At 37.3% G+C, this 22,825-nt stretch overlaps 1 protein-coding gene and 1 pseudogene across 1 annotated transcript; one reads left to right on the top strand and one right to left on the bottom strand.

Annotated features, from left to right (window-relative positions):
* Positions 1 to 3,754: 3,754 nt before the first annotated feature.
* LOC125202393 lies at positions 3,755 to 5,170 on the top strand (annotated as a pseudogene).
* Positions 5,171 to 17,731: 12,561 nt separating this feature from the next.
* On the bottom strand, positions 17,732 to 19,165 carry LOC125218255 (anthocyanidin 3-O-glucoside 6''-O-acyltransferase-like). The gene has a single exon (XM_048119894.1). The coding sequence runs from the start codon at positions 19,153 to 19,155 to the stop codon at positions 17,800 to 17,802; it is 1,356 nt and encodes a 451-aa protein (XP_047975851.1). The 5' UTR covers positions 19,156 to 19,165; the 3' UTR covers positions 17,732 to 17,799.
* Between the last annotated feature and the right edge of the window lie 3,660 nt (positions 19,166 to 22,825).

Genomic DNA, 22,825 nt, shown 5'->3' with positions numbered 1-22,825 from the left:
TAATTGTAACACGCCTTCCTGTCAATATAGTTGGCCGAATTCTCAAAAATAGAAAAACGGCGTTCATGAAATGGAATTGCACACGTCAAACTTGCCGACTTTTAATCACTAGGAAGTTAGGTGCAGCCTCAAATTTATGAGCCTATCCAAATAATTTATTAAAGTTAGATTGTATTCTGTTTGAAAATAAAATAATAACAAGATATAACGTAGAATTGAGTTATGAGATTATTTTAGTCGTAGAGGTTAGCTATGACTAATTATATCATGATTATCCATCTACAATTGAATTGTAGAGTTAAATCTCATGAACCAAACACACTACAAATTTAATCGCAGATAAAATGTTGCAAATCGAACACATCCTTTAAAGTATTGGAATTGAAAACTTTTAACGTGATATTGGTTATAATCTTATGAGTTCCAAGACTACTCAAAAAATTAACCTAACATTTTATATTCAATAATTAAATACTCCCCTCGTCCATAATTTTAAGTCCCACTTTGATCCGATTAGTTAAAAAAAATTAAATGAAAGTACATTAAAAATGATAATAGAACGTGAATCCCAAATTTATTTGATGTCTAAGAGCGCACATAGATTTTTCTTATATCTAATTAAGAACCTTCCTCCTCTTCAATTTGGTAATACATAGTCCAAAGATTCATTCTTAAGGGCTATCTTCATTCTAAACCCAGCCCATTCCAAGTCAAATTCGTAAGAGCCATTTTCCTATATTTCTTCCCCTTTCTTCAAACCCATTAATAGACTATTAATTAGTTTCACTTTTATTCATTAGTTTCACTTTCCGTCCTTTAATTCTGCATTTTCGAAAACAAATTTGGCAACCAAACTTCACAGTCTCCTTTTCTTTGCCGCATTTTCCGTTCGGATAAGTGCTTTCTCCGTTCTATAGACGTGGAGACAATTTTTTTTTCTAGTATGGAGATTAAAAGAAAGGCGTATTGTATAAAGTAAAAAAACATAGAAGTGAGGAAAAAGAAGAGATAATAAAGTATGAAGGATGAAAAAGTATGAGTAGGAATACTTTTTACTAAAAAAAAATAACTCTACAACTATAGAACGTTGAAAATGGAAAAATGATTGTATTACTATTGAACAGATGAAGTACTAATAATAGAGTATACACTATTTCTTTTTATTCCGTCCCACAAGAATATGCACTTTCTAATTTTAGAAACTTCTTTTTTGCCCTAGTGAGGTGGCGACTCATTCTCCATTAGCAATACTTTAATATTTTTTTTCTATCTCTCACTTAAGTATCTATTCTGTATTAAAACTTGTGCCAAACTACAAGTGCACACTCTTATAGGACGGAAGGAGTATAATATTTCTACTATAGTATATGATTAGGGAATGTGATCAAATGAAAACTCAAAATATTATACAAACTCAAAACTATGATTTGGAACATTGAAAAATGTCAACAGATCACAAAAAAGCATTAACAGGAAAATGTCAACAGAATTTTAACGGTAGTCAATGATTGATGTTGTGTTGATACTGTGTTGACATTAAAATCTTGAAATTTTACACTGTGTTGATATTGTATTGAAACTATGTTGAAGCTGTGTTGAGGAGTTTTGAGTTTGTACAATATTAGGGGTGTCGAAACGGGTACCCATGGGTACCCGCACCCGATTCAGGCCGAAATTGTTGTCCCGATACTCGTCCTACACTATGTCGGGTATTACCCGATACCCATATAATAAGAGTCTGTACCACTATTACTAATTAATGATGATACTAAAATGTATGCACGGTAATACCTATTGGGATCTACTTTCTTTATTCTACAATAAGAATAACATTTTGTTATTCGGGTTGTTCCACAATAATGATAAGTAGGTCTCACATTTTAATAACTCACTTCACTCACATTTTATTATAAAATCAATATAAAAAAGTGGGCCTAGATCCTATAATCCACTAACTCTTCCAATCCATTATTCTTTATCCTTCATAAAACCCGTGCTCATACCGTAACTCTTAATAAGCGACGGAGGGAGTATCAAATTTGAAAATTATCAACCAAATATTTTTTATGAGATGGTTTTCCCTCATGTCAACTGTCGTAAATCACGTGGAATTAGGATGTTTCTATGTACTCCCTCCGGCCTCCGTCTTCAAAGAGTATGAAGTTTGGGTTTGCCACGGATTTTAATAAGTAAGGGCAAAAATTAAGAGCGAGATAGAAATGGTAGTGGAAATAATGTTAGTGGAGTGTGGGGTCCATATTATTATAATGTTATAAGTTGTAAATAAAATGATATGTAGGGGTAGTTTGTTATTTGAATTTTTCAAAATTAGAAATTTCATACTCTGTAGGGACGGATGGAAAAATAAATAATTCATACTTTTTGAGAAAGAGAGGAGTATATCAAAAAGGACCAATTTAGACTTGTGCACTCTTTCCTTTTTTTCCATCCCACAAGAATATATATTTTCCATTTTGGAAAACTCTTTTCTCTCTAATGAGGTGAGATTCTCCACTAATAATATTTTAATTACTTTTTTTTCTATCTCTCTATTATTTTACCAATTTTGCATTAAAACTCGTGCCGAACCCAAAGTGCATATTCTTTGAGAACAGAGGGTGTATACATTTTCTTTTGTCTCTTACTTTACCAGTTACTCTTTCTATCCGCCATTCATAATTTCATATTGACTTGGCACGAGGTTTAATTAAGATACTAAAATGAATTATAAGTTTTAAGAAATAATTTAGAAGAATTAGTTATAATTTGCTTATCGACCACCAAATTCCACATGAAAACTTATCGACCACCAAATTTTATTTCCTCAGTCCAATAATAGGAGTCATATTTGATTTGGGCACTAAATTTTAAGTCAAATCTAGCCCTTAAAAACATACTCCCTCCGTCCCTGAAAATTTGTCACATATTTCCTTTTTCGTCTATCCTTAAAAATTTGTCACCTTTCATTTTTACCATTTTTGGTAGTGGACCTCATATTTCACTAACTCATTCCCATTCATATTTTATTATGAAACTAATATATAAAAGTATGATCCACATGCCAACTTTTTCAACTCACTTTCCATTACATTTTTTAAAACTCGTGTCGGGTCAAATGGTGACAAATTATTGGGGACGGATGGAGTACAAAATTTCAATTATACAACTTTAAAATTAATACCCTCAAAGTTCTCCCTCCGTCCCACATAATTTTACCTAGTATTCCATTTTGGGACGTTCCACATAATTTTACACACTTCACTTTTACCATTTTTGGTAGTGGACCTCATATTCCACTAACTCATTCCTACTCACATTTTATTATAAAACTAATACTTTAAAAGTAGGACCCACATCCCACCAACTTTTTCAACTCACTTTCCATTAAATTTCTTAAAACTCGTGCCGGGTCAAAGTGGGTAAAATTATATGGAACGGAGGAAGTATTATACTATTCGTGAATCTTGGTATTTAATTGGATCCCCTTGCTTTTAGGATGTTGGGTGATGCGAAGGTGTTGAAAGGGACTATTAAATCCCTCGCCAGCCATAACCAGCAAGAGCTGTCCCTATTAACGTGGCTTCCTTAAATAAGACAGTTAAAAAATAGTATTATAGTAGTACAAAATTCAATACTGCCGACAATTGAGAAACCCAATTAAGACAATGAACAATCTCCACTCTACATATATATAAACACAAATATAGATTGAACAATCACAAGCAAAATCATAAGTAATAGTAATTCAGTAGTGGGAAGCATGAAGATCAGAGTGAAAGAATCAATAATGGTCAAACCAATGGAAGAAACTCCAAGGGGCAAAGTGTGGCTCTCCAATTTAGATTTAGTTTTTCCTGACAACTACCATAGTCGGTGGATGTACTTGTACCGCTGCGATGGCGCCGCCGGCTTCTTTAACACGACGGCGCTGAAGTCAGCTCTGAGCCGGGCCCTTGTTGAGTTCTACCCGTATGCAGGCAGGCTGAGAAAGGACAACAGCGGCCGCCTTGAGATCAACTGCAACGAGGAAGGGGTGTTGTTCATGGAGGCGGAGTGCGAAAGCACCCTCGATGACTTGGGTGATTTCTGCACCCTTAGCTCTGAACTCAACCTCATCCCCACTGTCGATTACTCTCAAGGAATTTCCACCTTCCCTCTTTTTCTGGTGCAGGTGCGTGGAGTATTAGTATTATCCAAAATTATTTAAGTGTAGATATCTTATTCTTTAATGTGATTTGGGTTGCTACATGTAGTTAACTCGTTTCAAGTGCGGCGGAGTGAGCTTAGGTTTTACCAACGAGCATCACACATCAGACGGGATCTCCGTAAACCATTTCATCAACACGTGGTCCGAAATCGCTCGCGGCCTAACCGTCGTCCCTCCTATTTCCTTGGACCGCCGCGTCCTCTCAGCGCGCAACCCCCCGCAGCCCCGCTTCCGCCACATCGAGCACCAACCCCCTCCGCGGCTCAAAACCCCAATCCACGGCGGAGACACAACATTCTCCACGTTCAGGCTAAGCCGCGATCACATCAACGCCCTCAAGCAAAAATGCAATGATGGTTCGAATTATACGACTTACGAGGTTGTGGCAGGCCACGTGTGGCGCTGCGTGAGCATTGCCCGCGGCCTGCCTCGGGATCAGGAGACGAAGCTGCAGTTCCCTCTGAATGCACGGCAGAAACTACGGCCCCCTCTCCCAGAGGGTTTTTTCGGCAATGGGATTTTCTACACGGGCGCATTGGCTGTGAGTGGGGATCTGGAATTCGAAGCCGTTGAGGTTCGCGGTGGAGAAAGTGCACGAGGCAATCACTCGAATGGACGACGAATACATGAGGTCTGCTTTGGATTACTTGGAGTTGCATATGCGGAATGTTGAAGGCATTGTTCGTAGCCAAAACAATGTCAAATGCCCCAATTTCGGGATAACCAACTGGCTTAGGCTGCCATATCTATGAAGCGGATTTCGGATTGGGGAGGCCTGTTTTTGTGGGACCCGGTGGAGCTATCTTCGAAGGGAAGAGTTTTCTGTTTGCTGATCCTCAAAATGAAGGGGACGCGTTGCTTGCAATTACGCTGCACCAAAACCACATGAAACGATTTCAAAACTTGCTGTATGCTAACGACGATTCATGCCTCGTGTCTAAAATTTGAGCTTTTTGAATGTGTTGTGTTTTTACTTCTCAAAATTGAATTCATGTACGAATCGTTTTCATTTTAATTTATATCCTTATCACTCTTAAATTGTTGTGATTCGATATGCATTGAATATGAAGATCAAAAAGAGGCTCTATGTGCATACTCCCTCCGTTCCCAATTAAGAGTCATACTTTTCCATTTCGGTTTGTCCCCAATTTCGAGTCACACTTCATTTTTACCATAAATAGTAAGTAGGTCTCATATTCCACTAACTCAATTTACTCACATTTTATTATAAAACCAATATAAAAAATGGATTCTACATTCCATTAACTTTTTCCACTAACTTTTCATTTCATTTCTTAAAACTCGTGCCCGATTAATCGGGGACGGAGGGAGTACTAACTAAGCAAAGTAGGAGTAACACTTGATTATTCCCTTTGACAGACTAATCACATGATTCTGCGCAGCTCATTTCTCATGTTCACTTACCATAATAACTAAGTTCTAGGAACAATACAAATATGGCGGTCATTTATGACTTATTTTTCCAACAGCAGTAGCTCTCTTTATCTCAACATGTTGTAACTTGAGGTTTTAAAAATCAATGCTGATTTTGGCTTTTTCATTTTAAATACAGTGGATTATAAAAAAGGTCTGTAGATAATAAAGCTTGTGTCGATCTTGTTCCTTCTTACCAATTCTTATTTTTCTATGATAATCAAAACTGATCTACACAGTTTTTATCACATACAAACTCATTTAATATATTCACTCCTGCTCCATTCTCACACACTACTGTTGGTATTGCTGAATTGAGAGAAATTGGTGAAATATCAAAATTAAATTTAGTCTCATAGATTTCGAATTCAAAGAGTCCTTTAATTTGGGTTATATCCTAGTCGACATATGTATTCAATAAAATGGGTGAATTGCAATTGAGGAAAACAAAGGAAGACATTGAATGTTGATGGGAAGAGAATTTCACAATGAAAAGAGAAACGAAAAAAATAATTAGATGGCAGAGGCAAAGCGCTCACACGGTCGCTCTATTTGAGCACTAAGGCCATCCGTAATGCATCTCTTAGCGGTCTCGATCTCGTCTCCATCTAGTCGCTTGGCACGTCCCGGAGAGGCGTCATTGAAGGTTTTTTTATGATGGCCAAGGTCTTGAGCTTGTCGATTTGGGAATCAGTTAGGTGGAATGTTGCTCGGACTTTATCTGAAGGCGAGGGAAGCGTTAGTGAAACCGTCGGCCTATTCGCCTTCATTTGGCTCCATAAGGCTATGGTTAGTTTTCCGGAATCTTGAACGGAATCTCGGCCGTAGAAAGGCAGCTGATTGAGGTGTTTGACGACGTTGGATTTGTTGATGGAGGCCCACGTGTGGAGGAAGGCGGAGAAATTGGTGGCGTCGCAAATGGAGTGATGGAGTGTGAATCCGATGCAGATCCCTTGGTTCGGAAACAAGGTGAGTTGAATAGCGAGGGGGCTGAATTTGATCTCGTCGGAGGAGTAAACGGCCGCCGGCATTTGTGGGACCAGGTGATGGAAATCGTCGGCGGGGTTGGGACGGTTGGACACAACGTGAGAGAAGTCATCGTCTGACGTGGCGATGGTGACGGAGAGGGAATCGCCGGCAGTGAAGCGGGAAACGGGCATGGCGGAGGAGGAGAGGGGGAAGATGATTTTGGATGAGAGTGGAAGGAAATGAATGAGAGCGAGGGATAATGAGTGTTTGAGATTGACAACGATGGTGTCCAAGAATCTGAGAATGGGAGCAATTGAGGGGGTAGAAATGGAGAGTTTCGATGAGAAGGAAGTCGAGCCATATTAGGTCGAAATATAAGAGTGGGAGAGTAAGTTCGGCGGCGGCGACCGAAGACGGCACGACGGAATGGCTCTCTAAAATTTTCACAGCCATTTTCAAATCCTATCGGAGATTGCAACGATATCAAATCAACGAGATACGAATGGGTCATATATATAAAATATTGTTGGATTGAAAGTGAAATCAATAATTGTAACACGTTTCATGTCAATATAAAATATTAAAAGTTGCTTGCCTCTAATAGTCATGAATTTGAGTCCACCATGGTGTTTAAAAATTTGTGTTTATGAGTATAAAAAAATCTGCTAACTTTAGAATGGCAGATTGGCAGGGTAAAAACCTTAACGCATAAAAGTTAAAATTTGATTAGTCTCTATATTGAATTGAACCTAGAATATAGTAGTACAATGCTATGTTTCATGACTAATTCGAGATTTTAATGATGTTATAATTGTGTATCTTAATAATAGTGATATTTCTTTTGGGCGTGACTTTTAAGAAAATTATGTTAATTAGAGATCAGAGAAATAATAAAGTAGATAGATGAAAAGAAAATATAGTAAAAATATTGAGATGTATTGCTTTTTATCATTAGGCAATACATCTTGCTCGCCTGATGCAATAGGTGCCTAGTTGTTCGCCGAGCCGGCTGACGGTGGCTGGCCGTCAATTGCTAGTGCTCTTAGTTCTGATGCAGAGTAATTATGATTATTTTTGGGCCAGATTTTAATAGAGTTGGGCCAAATGAAGCTTTTAAGCAAAGTGGGCTATTTAATAAGTCCTGAGCCTTGACAAATTGATGGACCGTATGATAATTTCCAAGAAGATAAATAATTTTCTGGAATTGTTAGTTCCTGAATTGTTAATCCTGGGAAAGTAATGTCTCCGCATTAATTATCACAGTTAATTAAATACACTGATCCAATTAACTCAACTGAACTCATAAAATTTCCTAAGTGAAGTGGATGAATAAAACAAGCAATCACGGAGGATGCATGCATTCTATTTAAATTCAATGATTTCACAGAGCCTAATATGATCTGAGAATTAAAATAAAATTGGTAAAGCAAGGGGGAAATTGTAGTTAAAGTAGTGATAGTGGATAGTGAAACCTACACTATTATTATAATAGTATTTTAATAGCGGTATATAAGTCTCTTTATTTATTATGAATACCTCACATTCCACTATATTTTATGCTCACGATTCATTATAAAACTAATGCCCCCGTCCCACTCAAGATGTATACATTCTTGACTGACACAGAGTTTTAGGTCGAGTATTTGTTTGTGATAAAGTAGAGTGAACAAAGTGATTGAACATTTTAATAAGGAGCGGGGAGAGAGAGGGATTTATTTTCAAATATTGAAAGTGAACATTTTGTATGAGACAAACTAAAAAGGAAATGTGGACATCTTGAATGGGACGGAGGTAGTACTAAAAATGAGACTCACATTTCACTAACTTTTTTATTCACTTTTATTTACAAAATCAAACAATTTCTTAAAATTTATTCTGAGTTAAAATAGCTCTTTAAATAATGGACGCGGTCTACACTTTAGTGATTATATTAACCGGGTATTCTAAAATAGTGATACACATATGACATGTTTGATAGGGATGATAACTCATCTAGGAAGCTCACGCGCGTCCTAGCTCCGCCGTCACTCATCGCATCACTCGACACCATGAGGCGGCACAACTGCGGCCCACCAACCTCCCCAAGGCTTTGCACGATATGTAAAATGCGTTTTCCGGAGCGGGGGTGGTCGTGTGGGAGGCCGTCGGAGATGGTGGTGATGCGGAAGCCGACGTAGCTGGAGAAGCGGGAGTGGAGGCTGGCGTGGCAGAGAAGGCGGTCATGGGTGTGATCGGAGAGGAGGATGGTGACGTGGAGGCCGGAGAGGCAGAGGATATCCGCAACGTTGAGCATGGAGTTCACATGCCCTTCAAGTTGTGTCGGAATTATCAGAATATGCGGTGCCTGATTTGCGCTTCTTTATTCACTCGTCATCAGGTTGACCCGATAATTACCCAATCCGCACGATTTGCCAACCCTATGAAAAACCATCATCATAACCGAAGGTGCACACCTTACGAATGGGCGAAACAATAATAAACTACAATGATTATATAATATGCACGAATGATGAAAGAAATTTATGGGAGTAATTAATGCAGTACTCCTTCCCTCCCACAATAAGAGTCTTGTGTTGCTATTTCAGTCTGTCCCACAATAAGAGTCCTATTTAACTTTGAAAGAAATTTATGGGAGTAATTAATATAGTACTCCCTTCGTCCCACAATAAGATTCTTATTTTGCTATTTCAGTTTGTCCCACAATAAGAGTCCTATTTAACTTTTATCATAAATGGTAAGTAGATCCCACATTCCACTAACTTATTCCACTCCCATTTTGTTATAAAACTAATACACCCTCCGTCCCTAATAATTCGTCACCATTTGACCGGGCACGGGTTTTAAGAAATGTAATAGAAAGTGAGTTGAAAAAGTTAGTGGTATGTGGGTCCTACTTTTACATATTGGTTTTATAATAAAATGTGAGTGGGAATGAGTTAGTGGAATGTGGGATCCACAAGCAAAAATGGTAAAAGTGATAGGTGAAAAATTTTTAGGGATGGACCAAAATATAAGTGACAAATTTTTAGAGACAGAGGGAGTATATACTATATAAGTGAGACTCATATTCCATTAACTTATTCAATCCATTTTCTTTACATTTCTTAAATCCCGTACCATAACTAAATATGACTCATATTTCGGGAGGAGAGAGTAATATTCATCTTTCCTTTTTATTTTGCATTCAAAATGTCATTTTCTACATATGGAAATAAATCTCTCTCATCTCACATCACTTTTTATTAAAATACTCAACTATTTTTCTCTCTCTACTTACTCCATCTAACAAATCTTTCTAAAATACTCCCTTCGTCCCTATGTAGTAGAGGCGTTTCTTTTCAGTACGGGATTTAAGAAAAGCTGTGTTATGTGAGTTAAGTAAATGACTAATAAAGTAGGAAAGGAAAATAGTAAAGAAATGACTAAAAAAGGATACAACTCAGCTACAGTAGAACAATCTAAATAAGAATACGACTCATCTTGGAGGGAATACTATATATGCCACTAAAATAGATGTTCCCTCTTAAATATAAGGCAAACAAGATTCCTGATCTTGACATGAAATAATACACTTGGTTAGGAAATAAACTTGTACCACATGTGTCACGAGTGTAGTAGGTTGCTTAGGGTAGGACATGTATCTCTTTCTTTATCCTAAAAATAATGTAAATGTATACCTACTTTCCACAATTTCTATCAACATTTGAACATTAAGTGGAGTAGTATTTTAAGATAACCAAAATGTCTTTCATTATTGTTCCCGTAACAACCCTAGATTTTCTAAGCTAAGAATCTTATGTTGCGAATATTTAATTGTAGTTCTTAAAAAGTGTCCATCAAATAAAAGCGTCCGTCAAATGTTACTCCCAAAAATCTTACTCCCTCCGTTCACCAAATATTGTCCCACTTTAATTCGGCACGAATTTTAAGAAATATAATAAAAAGTTTAGTTGAAAAAATTAGTGAAATATGGGTCTTACTTTTATATATTACTCCCTCCGTCCCAGATAATTTGATCCAGTATTCCATTTCGGGTCGTCCCACATAATTTGTCTCATTTCACTTTTACCATTTTTGGTGGTGGACCCCATATTCCACTAACTCATTCCTACTCACATTTTATTATAAAACTAATACTCCCTCCGTCCCAATAAATATGAAACATTTGGTTTCCGGCACAAGATTTTATGCAGTGTTGTTTTGTGAGTTAATAAAGAGAGAGTAAAGTAAAAGAGAGGGAAAAGTAGAGAGAGTGATGTTTCCATTTTAGGAAACGTTTCATTTTTAGTGGGACAACCCAAAAAGGAAAACGGTGCATTTCTAATGGGAAAGAGGGAGTACTACTTTAAAAGTAGGACCCACATCCACCAACTTTTTTAACTCACTTTCCATTAGATTTCTTAAATCCCGTGTCGGGTCAAAGTGTCCCAAATTATCTGAGATGGAGGGAGTAGTTTTATACTCCATCCGTCCCGCTTTAGGAGTCCCGGCTGATCAATTTTGGGCATCCCGCTTTAGGACTCCCGGTTGAGATAAATTAATAAAAAATTCCTACAAAGTGTTAAAAGTGTTAAAAGTGGGTCACAACATCCACTACAACTAATAAAAAAGTATTAAAAGTGGGTCCCAACATCTACTATAACATTTATTTATTGGACACTTAATTAAAAGTGGGTCCCAACATCCGCTACAATATATATTTATTACACACTCAAACACTTTTTTCTTAAAACATGTGCCCGACTCAACCGGGACTCATAAAGCAGGACGGAGGGAGTAATAAAATGTGAGTATGAATGAGTTAGTGGAATATGAGGTCCACTACAAAAAAATTGGTAAAAAGTGAAATGAGACAAATTTTGTGGGACGGACGAAAATGAAAAAATGGGACAAACTTTCAGGGACGGAGAGAGTATGTTGTTAGATAAATTTACATCTCAAACCGGAATTGTAAGGTCCGAGTACATACAGATGAAATTCCGACGGAATAAAATTTTTACAAACAAGTGAGTATTAATCTATTACAGATCTATAGTGTGGTCGTGCAGGTCTCTATTAACCATATATTGTGCAGGTCTCGATCGTTTTACAATGTTTTTTTATTGTTAGAAATAAAGGGATAAAATTCCCAAGCCGTTACAGGCGGTACTCTAACTATTACAATCGAAAGGAAAAACAACAATAACTGGAATCGAAATTACAATGGAAATAATAAAACAATCCAACAATAAGTCGAGTCGAGTGAAGCCCTCTTTCCGCAAGAAAAATTACGCCCGGCTAGTGCTCACGGAATGACGTATTGCCCCCCGAGATAAAAACGACTTCCTCCTAGAGTGTAGAAGTACCTCAAACCCGCTAGGCACCGGCGAACTTGATGGAGTTCCAAGAATCGAGCTATGCAATGCTCCTATCAATGCGCACTATGATGTAGAGAGCTAGAGAAAGAGAGAACGATTTTTGTTGGTGTATTTTCCATCTTCCAAACTCCACCTATTTATAGAATAGGGGAGGCCACCTCAAAGGTCTTAGCATTAAGGGATATCATAAACCAAATGGAGGTTACAAGAACTTGAAAGGCCAAAGGACTTAGTCACATGAAAGACCAAAAGCCTCTTATTTATCACACGTTTTCAACAATCCCCCACATTGGTTAGAGCATTGCCAGCTCAAACCAACACAAGACGTGTATGCGTGCATGCAGACTCTTCGCTCAATTCTCAAGAAACAATATTGCATTTGGAATAGTAGCTTGGGGCTTTGAACTTTCCATAGTCAACACTATCGGGCATACCGGCGGCCTGGTGGACGTGATGCCTTGAACCATTCCTCCTTGGTGTATACCGAGACAATAATATTGACACAATACTATTTACAAACTCATCAGTTCTCATGTTTGTATCCTTTACTGGCCATGGAACACCACTTTGGATTCATAAGTGATTCGCATGTTGAAGCGGCCTACACTTTTTCACTTACATAGGTGATTCTTTTCCAGGTATCCTGCAATACCCACCTCCTCGAGGTTTCTAAGAATCATTAAAAGTCAAAACTTAGCCACTTACCACATGCAGGTTACAACACTCAATGCTTTCTAAAGAATGGGCGAAGATTAAAAAAAATCTTCCGAGTGTTACAACTAGAGTCATATAGCTTTGTTTTTCCATTGAACCAAGCCTATGGGATCTCCAATCGTATGGTTGGGTTACCACTATAATCATCTTTTAAAATGTGGTTTTCAGTCTCATTCCTTTTAGCAATTTATGCATTTGATCACGGTTTAAACTTTTCGTTAACGGATCCGCTAAGTTATCCACTGACCTCACATAGTCAACTGTGATAACTCCAATTGTGATCAACTGCCTCACGGTATTGTGTCGCCGACGAATGTGTCGAGACTTACCATTGTATAAGCCACTATGTGCTCTCCCTATAGCCGCTTGGCTATCACAGTGTATCACTACTGTCGGCACTGGCTTCTTCCAACATGGAATATCTTCTAGGAAGTTTCTAAGCCACTCGGCTTCTTCCCCTGCTTTGTCTAAAGCGATAAACTCAGATTCCATGATGGATCGAGCTATACACGTCTGTTTCTTTGATTTCCACGAAACAGCTCCACCCCCCTACGGTGAACACATACCCACTTGTCGAGAACGAGTCTTTTGAATCAGAGATTCAATTTGCATCACAGTACCCTTCAAGTACTTAGGGATATCTTGTGTAGTGCAGCTCAAAGTTAAGAGTATACTTTATGTATCTCAAAACCCAACGCAGAGCTTTCCAATGTTCCTTGCTTAGGTTGCTCGTATATCGGCTCAGCTTATTCACCGTACACGCAAGATCTGGTCGGGTGTAGTTTGTGATAAACATCAAACTCTCTATGATCCTTGCGTATTCTTCTTGAGCTACAGGCTCTCCCGTGTGCTTACTCAAATGCACATTGGGTTCCAATGGAGTCTTAGCTGGCTCACAATTAAAGGAGTGAAACTTCTTAAGCACTTTCCCAATGTAATGAGATTGTGTCAATGCAATTCCCTCATGATTCCTTTTAATCTTGATTCCGAGAATCACATCAGCGAGGCCCATATCTTTCATGTCAAAATTTCTCTTCAACATATTTTTGGTTTCGTTGATAATGGCACTATTACAACCCATAATCAACATATCATCATCTACATAGAGACACACAATAACAAAACTGTTATCTGTGTTCTTAATGTAAACACACTTATCACACTCTTTGATAGTGAACCCATTGGACAACATCACATTGTCAAACTGCAAGTGTCATTGCAAAGGCGCTTGTTTTAATCCATATAGAGACCTCACTAGTTTGCATACCTTCCTTTCTTGGCCAGGTACTACAAACCCTTCAGGTTGCTCTACATAAATTTCTTCTTCCAATTCACCATTTAGAAATGCAGTTTTCACATCCATTTGGTGAATTTCAAGAATGCAACAATCGCAAGCAGCACCCGAATGGAAGTGATTCTCGTAACGTGTGAATACGTGTCAAAGAAGTCATATCCTTCTTGTTGCTTAAAGCCTTTCACAACTAGGCGAGCTTTGTACTTTTCAATAGTACCATCAGTTTTATATTTCCTTCTCAAGATCCACTTGCACCCTAAGGTCTTACATCCTTCTGGCAAGTCTACTAACATCCATGTGTTATTTCTCATAATTGATTCAATTTCACTATTGATCGCTTCTTGCCAGAATGGCGCATCTTGGCCAACAACGCTTCTGCCAATGACTTTGGTTCGTCATCCAACATAAAAGTTATGAAACCGGGACCAAATGTCTTAGCAACTTTAACTCTTTTACCACGTTTTGGTTCTACATCCTCAAGACTTGACCTTGTCCTTTTTGGAGGATTGGAACTAGTGGATTCATCCATCATTCTTTCACTAGAACGATCCTCCTGCCTCTTGCAAGGGTAAACATTCTCAAAGAATATAGCATTCCTTGACTCAATCGTTGTTCCTTCAGCCATGCCAGGCACAACTGACTTATGAATTAGGAAACGATATGCACTACTATTAAGTGCATGGCCAATAAAGATGCAATCAACTGTTTTAGGGCCTATTGCAACTTGCTTCGGAGGTAGCACTTCTACCTTCGCTAAGCACCCCCACACTTTGAGGTATGAGTACGAAGGTTTCTTGCCTTTCCACAACTCATAGGGAGTCACATGCCTACTTTTAGTGGAATCTTATTCAGGATATAATTTTCCGTTAACACGGCCTCCTCCCACATGTTTTGGGGTAAACTTGAAATAATCAATAGAGCATTCATCATCTCTTTCAGTGTTCGATTTTTGCGTTCAGCAACACCATTCGATTGAGGAGAATATGGAGCCGTGGTTTGGTGAATTATACCACTTGCATGACATAATTCTGCAAACGGCGCCACATATTTACCATCTCTATCACTTCGAACACACTTAATTCGACAATTAAGTTGATTTTCGATTTCATTTTTGAAGTCTTTAAACGTTTCAATTGCTTCATCTTTACTTCTTCATAAGTAAAGATAGCAATACCTTGTGCAATCATCTATAAACGTGATGAAATATTTTTTACCACCTCTTGTTTGCACTAATTTCAAATCACATACGTCTGTATGGATCAACTCAAGAGGTTTTGTGCTCCGCTCTACCGAATGGAATGACAGCTTAGCCATTTTGGCTTCAACACACACTTCACATCTTTCTCGTGAGTTAAACTTATCAACTTTTAGTAAATAAAGATTTACTAATCTTTTTATAGCATTTAGATTTACATGTCCCAATCTATTATGCCATAAATCAGAGCTCTCAAGCAAATAAGAGGATGTGTCATCTTCCTTATTGCATATTCATTTTCCATGGTGAATGACCGTAACATTCAGCTCAAAAAGCCCATTCACTAGGTGGCCTTCACCTATGATTTTTTTATTCTTGGTCAATATAACCTTTTCACACTCAAATTCTAGTGAAAACCCATGATTTACGACTACCATATACTAAGCATCACATACTATCTAGAGACACAGAGTTTTTGATTTTTGGATTAATTAAACTAGACAGAAAATAAATAAACAAATAACAAAAAACATAAAAACAATGATACAAAGCAGGCGTAAGAAAGTAGAATTTAAGGATTCAAAACACAATTGACTTCCTTGAATTACGGTTTCTAGAGTTATTAAGTCGGTCACTTAACTAGATTAAACCCCCTCCCGAGGTGAGAAATCCGTAGATTAGGTGTAATAATTGAAGTCCCCTTATAATTCTTAGACCTAACTCTTAAAAGGTCGTTAAGACTTAAGACCAATGACCTCACGTGAAACCTCAACTCTCCCGAGTTCTATTGAATTAAAGTGTGAATTATCCCTTTTCCAAGTCAACTATTTCGTCTCCCGGGTACTCTAATCAACTCTAACATATATTAAGAGGTAGCTAATCAATTGAATATAGAAGGCACAAGGATAAATCAAATAACTGCAAGAGCTAACAAGGAAAATCAATTTAATATCTTCACCAAAAAAATCCACAAAAGTTGTTCTACTCATAGACAAGTAAAAACTACAAATAAAGTACGAGACATGAAAGAATAGATAAAACCCAAGGTTGAATCTTCAATCTTCAGTCTTCTCTTGCCTGGATCTGCAGAGCTCCGCTCCAATGGAAGGTGGAGGAATATATGTAGAGGGGGAAAGATTGGAGGCTCTGAGATGAAGATTAAAATTAGTTTTAGAGGTATTTATAGGCTAGAAAAAGGTTATTTCAAGATATGGGAGAGATTTGGCTTCACAATATAATAATTTATTTTCTTCCGTGAATTTCCGTCTAAATTCCCGTCAGCTTTGACTGCACTGCGCAATGTTCGTAACATAGCCATAACTTTCTCCACAGAACTCTGATTGAGACGTGCGAGACATCCACACGAAGCTCTTTCAAAGACGAAGAGAATGGTATGAACTAAGCACTGATTGGACTTCAAAATCGCTGGCAGAATGAGCTCGAACAGAGGCTGCTGCACCTTGGCCTTTTTGCACCTTTTTTTTCTATCATTTATCAACAAACACATCAAAAATACCAAATGTATAACATATGCAATTTAATAACATAATTTGCATGACTGACATTTAAAACGAGTCAAATCTAGCCCTTAAAAACATGCAAAATCCACACTTCAAACTCGACCTATTTATAGGATAGGGGAGGCCACCTCAAAAGTCTTAGCATTAAGGGACATCATAAACCAAATGGAGGTTACAAGAACATGAAAGGTCAAAGGACTTAGCAACATGAAAGGACAAAAACCTCTTATTTATCACACGTTTTCAACAATTATTTCTAATATAATCGTACGTGTTGCTATGCACCTAAGTGGTTTAAACGTTTAAATTAAAGTGTATCAAGAGGCAAAATCAGAGATATCTATGTAAATCATTCTGTATATAATGTAAAATTTAATTTATTGTCGATTGATACACAGATATAAATTTTACGATAATCCAACTTTCAGAAACAGGAGCCATTAAAAGAAAAAATATAACTCGAGCATCTGAAGGCCTGGAATCTCTGGATGGAAGATCCAAAATCATGTAAAGTTAAAGGCTTTAATAAAGTGGAGTGTCCTTGTTTATAAAGTGGAGTGTCCTTATTTATATAAAGTGGATGGAAGACAGCTTCGTTCGCCTAAATATATTAGAAATGAAATCAAACCAACCAGATATGCAGGGTCACATGCATATTAAACTAAAAATATAGGGTTATTTTGTTAATTAACTCGGAAATTATTAGTATATTTTGTTTGTTATTGGTTTATCTAAAATTACATGTTATGTTCATTTATCCTTTGAGGGTCAAACATATTAGGTAGTGATAAATGTACATAATAGTATATACATAATAAAAAAAAAATCACATTTTTTAAAAAATTGAAATTTTAACTTAAAATAAAATACTCCCTTCGTCCGCAAAAATATTGTCCACATTTGACTCATTGCAAGTTTTAAGAAATTGTTTGACTTTGTGAAAAACATTAGTGAAATGTAGGTTTCATATTTATATATTAGTTTTATAATAGAATATGTATGTAATGAGTAAGTGAAAAGTCGGTCCATTCACACCAAAAATGGTAAAAGTGGATAACATTTATATATTCATGGATTATTTTAGTTGCATTGGAAAATAAACAGAAAAATTACAAATTGCAATTGATGAATAAGTATTCGTTGAAGACAGACGCGAAAGAATGCATGTTAGGTTTAGGCATTGAGAAGCCGATGTCAATTCCACCTTTTCTGGCCTTACAAAGATGAACTGCTCTATGAGAGTCTGTATGAGCGCATTCAAACTTAACTGCTCTCCCCCATCCATAATCTACACCATATGGATCCAGTTTTGACGATCCTACCACCCAAACCACCCTCTTTCCGTTCAATTTCGAGAATATTTCCAATCGATTCTCATAAAACTCCGAAACTCTTGAGCTTTTCGCAGCACTTTTAACTGCATCCGCAACCGCCTCCGCAGCAGCTACAAACCCCTCATTCCCTTTCAGTCTTGCACGGCTTGAAGCCGCAAACAGTTGGATCAAGCAGTTGCCGAAGTAGTTCTCCGGAAGGGGCGGGTTCAGCCGCCCGCGGCAATTGACCGCAAAGCTTAAGTATTCCGTCTCGTCGTTGTTGTTGTTGTTGTCGTTGTCGACCTCTGACTTGGCCAGGCAGCTCCAGAGATAGGCGCACGCCACCACGAAAGTCGAGGGGCGGCCTGTGGAAGGCTTTTTGATGATGGCCAAGGCCTTGAGCTTCTCGATTTGGGGATCGGTTAGGTGGAATGTTGCTCGGACTCTATCTGAGGGCAAGGGAAGTGTTAGTGAAACCGTCGGCCTATTCGCCTTCATTTTGTTCCATTCGGCTATGGTTAGTTTGGTTGAATCTTGAACGGAATCTCGGCCGTAGAACGGCAGCTGATTGAGGAGATGATCACCGCCGTTGGATCTGTTGATTGAGGCCCACGTGTGGATGAAGGCGGAGAGAGTGGTGGCGTCGCAAATGGAGTGATGGAGTGTGAATGCGATGCAGATCCCTTGGTTCGGAAACAAGGTGAGTTGAATAGCGAGGGGGCTGAATTTGATCTCGTCGGAGGAGTAAACCGCCGCCGGCATTTGTGGGACGAGTTGATGGAAATCGTGAGCAGGCTTGGGACGGTTGGACACTACGTGAGAGAAGTCATCGTCTGACGTGGCGATGGTGAGGGAGAGGGAGTCGCCGGCGGTGTAGCGGGAAACGGGCGTGGCGGAGGAGGAGAGGGGGAAGATGATTTTGGATGAGAGTGGAAGGAAATGGTTGAGAGTGAGGGACAATGAGTGCTTGAGATTGACAAGGATGGTGTCCAAGAAATGAGATTGGGAGCATTTGAGGGGGTAGAAACGGAGACTGTCGACGAGAAGGAAGTCGAGCCATATTATGTCGAAATATAGGAGTGGGAGGGTATTCTCGCCGCCGGCGCCGGAAGACGGCGAGACGGAGTGGCTCTCTAAAATTTTCACGGCCATTCAAATTCTATGGGAGATTGCAACGATATCAAATAAATGACTCAGATACTCCTATATAAAATATTGTTGGATTTAAAGTATAGTCAATAATTGTACCACGCATTTCATGTAAATATAAAATATTGAAAGTGGGATAATATAAAATATTGTTGGATTGAAAGTATAGTTAATAATTGTAATATGCGTTTCATGACAATTTAAAATATTGAAAGTGCAGGCGTGTGTGGGCTTAGCAGTTATAAAATTAATGATTGGACTAAAGGTCATGAATTTGAGAATTTGTAAGTGGCGTTTAAAAATTTATGTTATTTGCCTTTTGTAGGGTCTCGGTGGCGAACACCCGAACTCCACATTAGTATGATATTGTCCTCTTTGGGTAAAGCCCTCACGGTTTTGCTTTTGGGGTACTCCCCAAAAGGCTTCATACTAATGAAGTAGGGGTAGTCCATTTATACACTTGCAAGTCTTGTTCATTCTCCAATGTGGGATATGGTTTGCTCCCTTTCACCTTTAATTGAGAGCGTCAGTGTAGCCGAAATTTATGAGTCTATCAAAAAATCCGCTATATTTACCGCATCAATCTTCAAAGAGTATGAACATGGAGTTCGGCATGAGATTTAGTAAATATGAAAAAAAATAATAGAGAGAGAGAGGATAGTGGAAATAATGTTAGTAGAAAATGGGAGTCACATTATAGTCAGTAATGACATAAGTTGTTAATAGTAATGGTATATGTTATAAGAGTAATATGTTGTTTGACTTTTTCAAACTAGAAAGTTCATACTCCCTCCATTCAATTTAAGATAATCCACTTTTCTTTTTTATTTGTCCCAATCAAGATGACACAATACTAAAAATTGAAATTCTGTTCTCTCTGCTTTATTACATTTCTCTTACTCTCTCCACTACACACACAAAATAAAGTTGTATAAATTCTCGTGTCATTCAAGGAAGGGGTCATCTTCCTTTAGATGAAGAGAATACTTTTCAGGGACGGATAAAAAAAGAAATAGCTCATACTCATTGGAGATGTATATAATATTTAGGTTTAGGTTAGGGTGGTATTGAAAATTTACCCAATTAAAGTCCACTTCTGCTTGATTTCAGACTTGGCCGAGATGGCAGATAGCTCGGCCCAAATAACAACTCTAGATGAAAGTGCATAACTTGCAAGGCCCATCTTAATAGACATAAGCATAGAATTAAACCTTTACATACATTGTATACAGATCAACAATTAATTTAAACATAGATACATTTACGATCTCAGAAGACCATAATATCACATCGCTTCTCCATCTTTTAAATTTGGCAAGAGTCTGTTATTTAATGGGCCAAGTTCGCATTAGTTTGGGCCGGACTTTATTAATAATTAGGTAGTTGAATGTGCTCTTGGTTTTAATTTTTGTATGGTTGGATTTTAATCAATGTTTAGATTTAGTTTTGAATTAGTATTGGGATTTTCAACTGAATTGTTTGGACTCGGATTTTAATTAATCTCAAGTAATTATATCTCTAAATTTCAGTAAGTCTTAAGCAATTAGGGAGGTGATCAATTGCTAACTAATTAGCAATCCAAAACTATGACTAATTTTTTACCATTAGATTATAAGATCTAGTGGTTGATATCATGACGAGTAGGCCTGTCAAATTGGATACCCGCGGGTACCCGATCCGAAAATTTCGGGTACCCGATCCCGAATTTCCTAAAATCTAATACCCGATACCCGATCCGAAAATAATTTTGGGTACCCAAATACCCGACTCGGGTATCCAGTCCCGAAAAATCGGGTGTCCAATTCCGATTTTGGATTTTAATTTTATTTATTTTTATTATTTTTTAAGAAAATTAACTATAAACTTTTAGTCAAAATTTTAAAATAATAAAATAAATACATAATTTATTATATTTAATTAAAAAAATCGGGTAATTCGGGTAATTTGGGTATACCCGATCGGGTATCGGATAACCCGATACCCGATAATCCAAAAATTCTATACCCGAACCCGATCCCGAAACCCGAAAAATCGGATATCGGATATCCAATTACCCGATATTTCGGGTTTGGATATCGGGTATCCAATTCCCGATATCCATTTTGACACCCCTAATGACGAGTGTATTATGTTTTAAATTTAAATAATTATTAAATAAAATTAAAGAGTATTAACGTCAATTCCCTCTTATTAAAATTATCCTAAAACTTTAAATTTACGTAACTCTCTCAATTTAAATTACTACTCCCTCCGTCCCACTTTAGGAGTCCCGATTTACTACTTTTTGGTGTCTCACTTTAGGAGTCCCGGTTGGAATATTCCATAATTGGTAATAAGCCCCACATTTTACTCACATTTTTCCACTCACATTTTATTATAAAACTAATATATAAAAGTAGGACTCACATTCCACTATCTTTTGCCACCAACTTTCCTTTAATTTCTTAAAACTCGTGTCGAGCTCAACTGGGACTCCTAAAGTGGGACGGAGGGAGTATTTCGCAAAAAAGTATATCAAATTAAAGGTAAATTTATAAGGATTCTAACGAGAACTCAATTGCATATGTTCCGACGATGTTCGGATGATAAAATTTGATGATTTTATTTCAATTTTGGTATATGTTGATGATTTGACGAAATCTCAATATAATGGATATAAAATCTCAATATAATGAATGTAAAATCTCAATATAATGCATGTGAAATCTCAATAAAACTGGGTTGATATTTTCGTGTAATTGTGCTGAAATACTCATGTCATTGTGTTGATATTTGTAATAGACTATGTTAATATAAAAAAATTACGAAAATTATGATAAGATGATGAAGTTTTTTATTTTAGTTTTCGTATATGTTGATGATTTGACGAAATCTCAATATAATGCATATAAAATCTCAATATAATGAATGTAAATCTCAATATAATGCATGTGAAATCTCAATAAAACTGGGTTGATATTTTCGTGTAATTGTGTTGAAATACTCATGTCATTGTGTCGATATTTGTAATACACTATGTTAATATAAAAAAAATACGAAAATTATGATAAGATGATGAAGTTTTTTATTTCAATTTTCGTATATGTTGATGATTTGACGAAATCTCAATATAATGCATATAAAATCTCAATATAATGAATGTAAAATCTTAATAAAATGCATGTGAAATCTCAATAAAACTGGATTGATATTTTCGTGTAATTGTGTTGAAATACTGTTGTCATTGTGTTGATATTTGTAATACACTATGTTAATATAAAAAAAATACGAAAATTATGATAAGATAATGAAGTTTTTTATTTCAATCTTCGTATATGTTGATAATTTGACGAAGTCTCAATATAATGCATATAAAATCTCAATATAATTTGACGAAATCGACAAACCCGCAAGTGTTTTTGGGAAAAGGTCACCGACGCTTGCAACGAGCAAAAGCCGAAGGGGGCCCGCCGCCGCAACTTGAAGATACTCCGCAGTCATTTTGACCGATGCGACAGAGGTGTCAAAAAATTTTGCGGGCTCTACAGGAATGAAGCGGCGAATTACCAAAGCAGAGCCAGTGGAGCCAACATTCTGGCCAAAATAGCCTCAACATTGCTAATTAAACTAATCCCCCATCCAACCAAATCATCATGTATGATCAAATGTTCTCTTATTTGTTCTCTAATCTCCA

The sequence above is a fragment of the Salvia hispanica genome, chromosome 1 (genome assembly GCF_023119035.1).
Source record: "Salvia hispanica cultivar TCC Black 2014 chromosome 1, UniMelb_Shisp_WGS_1.0, whole genome shotgun sequence".
Taxonomy (NCBI): domain Eukaryota; kingdom Viridiplantae; phylum Streptophyta; class Magnoliopsida; order Lamiales; family Lamiaceae; genus Salvia; species Salvia hispanica.
Note: the sequence above shows the minus strand (reverse complement) of the source record. Positions and strands in the feature narration are given on the sequence as shown.

Bases quoted from the DNA above. Each gene is read 5' to 3' on its own strand.
- LOC125218255 (XM_048119894.1), bottom strand. From the start codon at position 19,155: ATGGCCGTGAAAATTTTAGAGAGCCACTCCGTCTCGCCGTCTTCCGGC.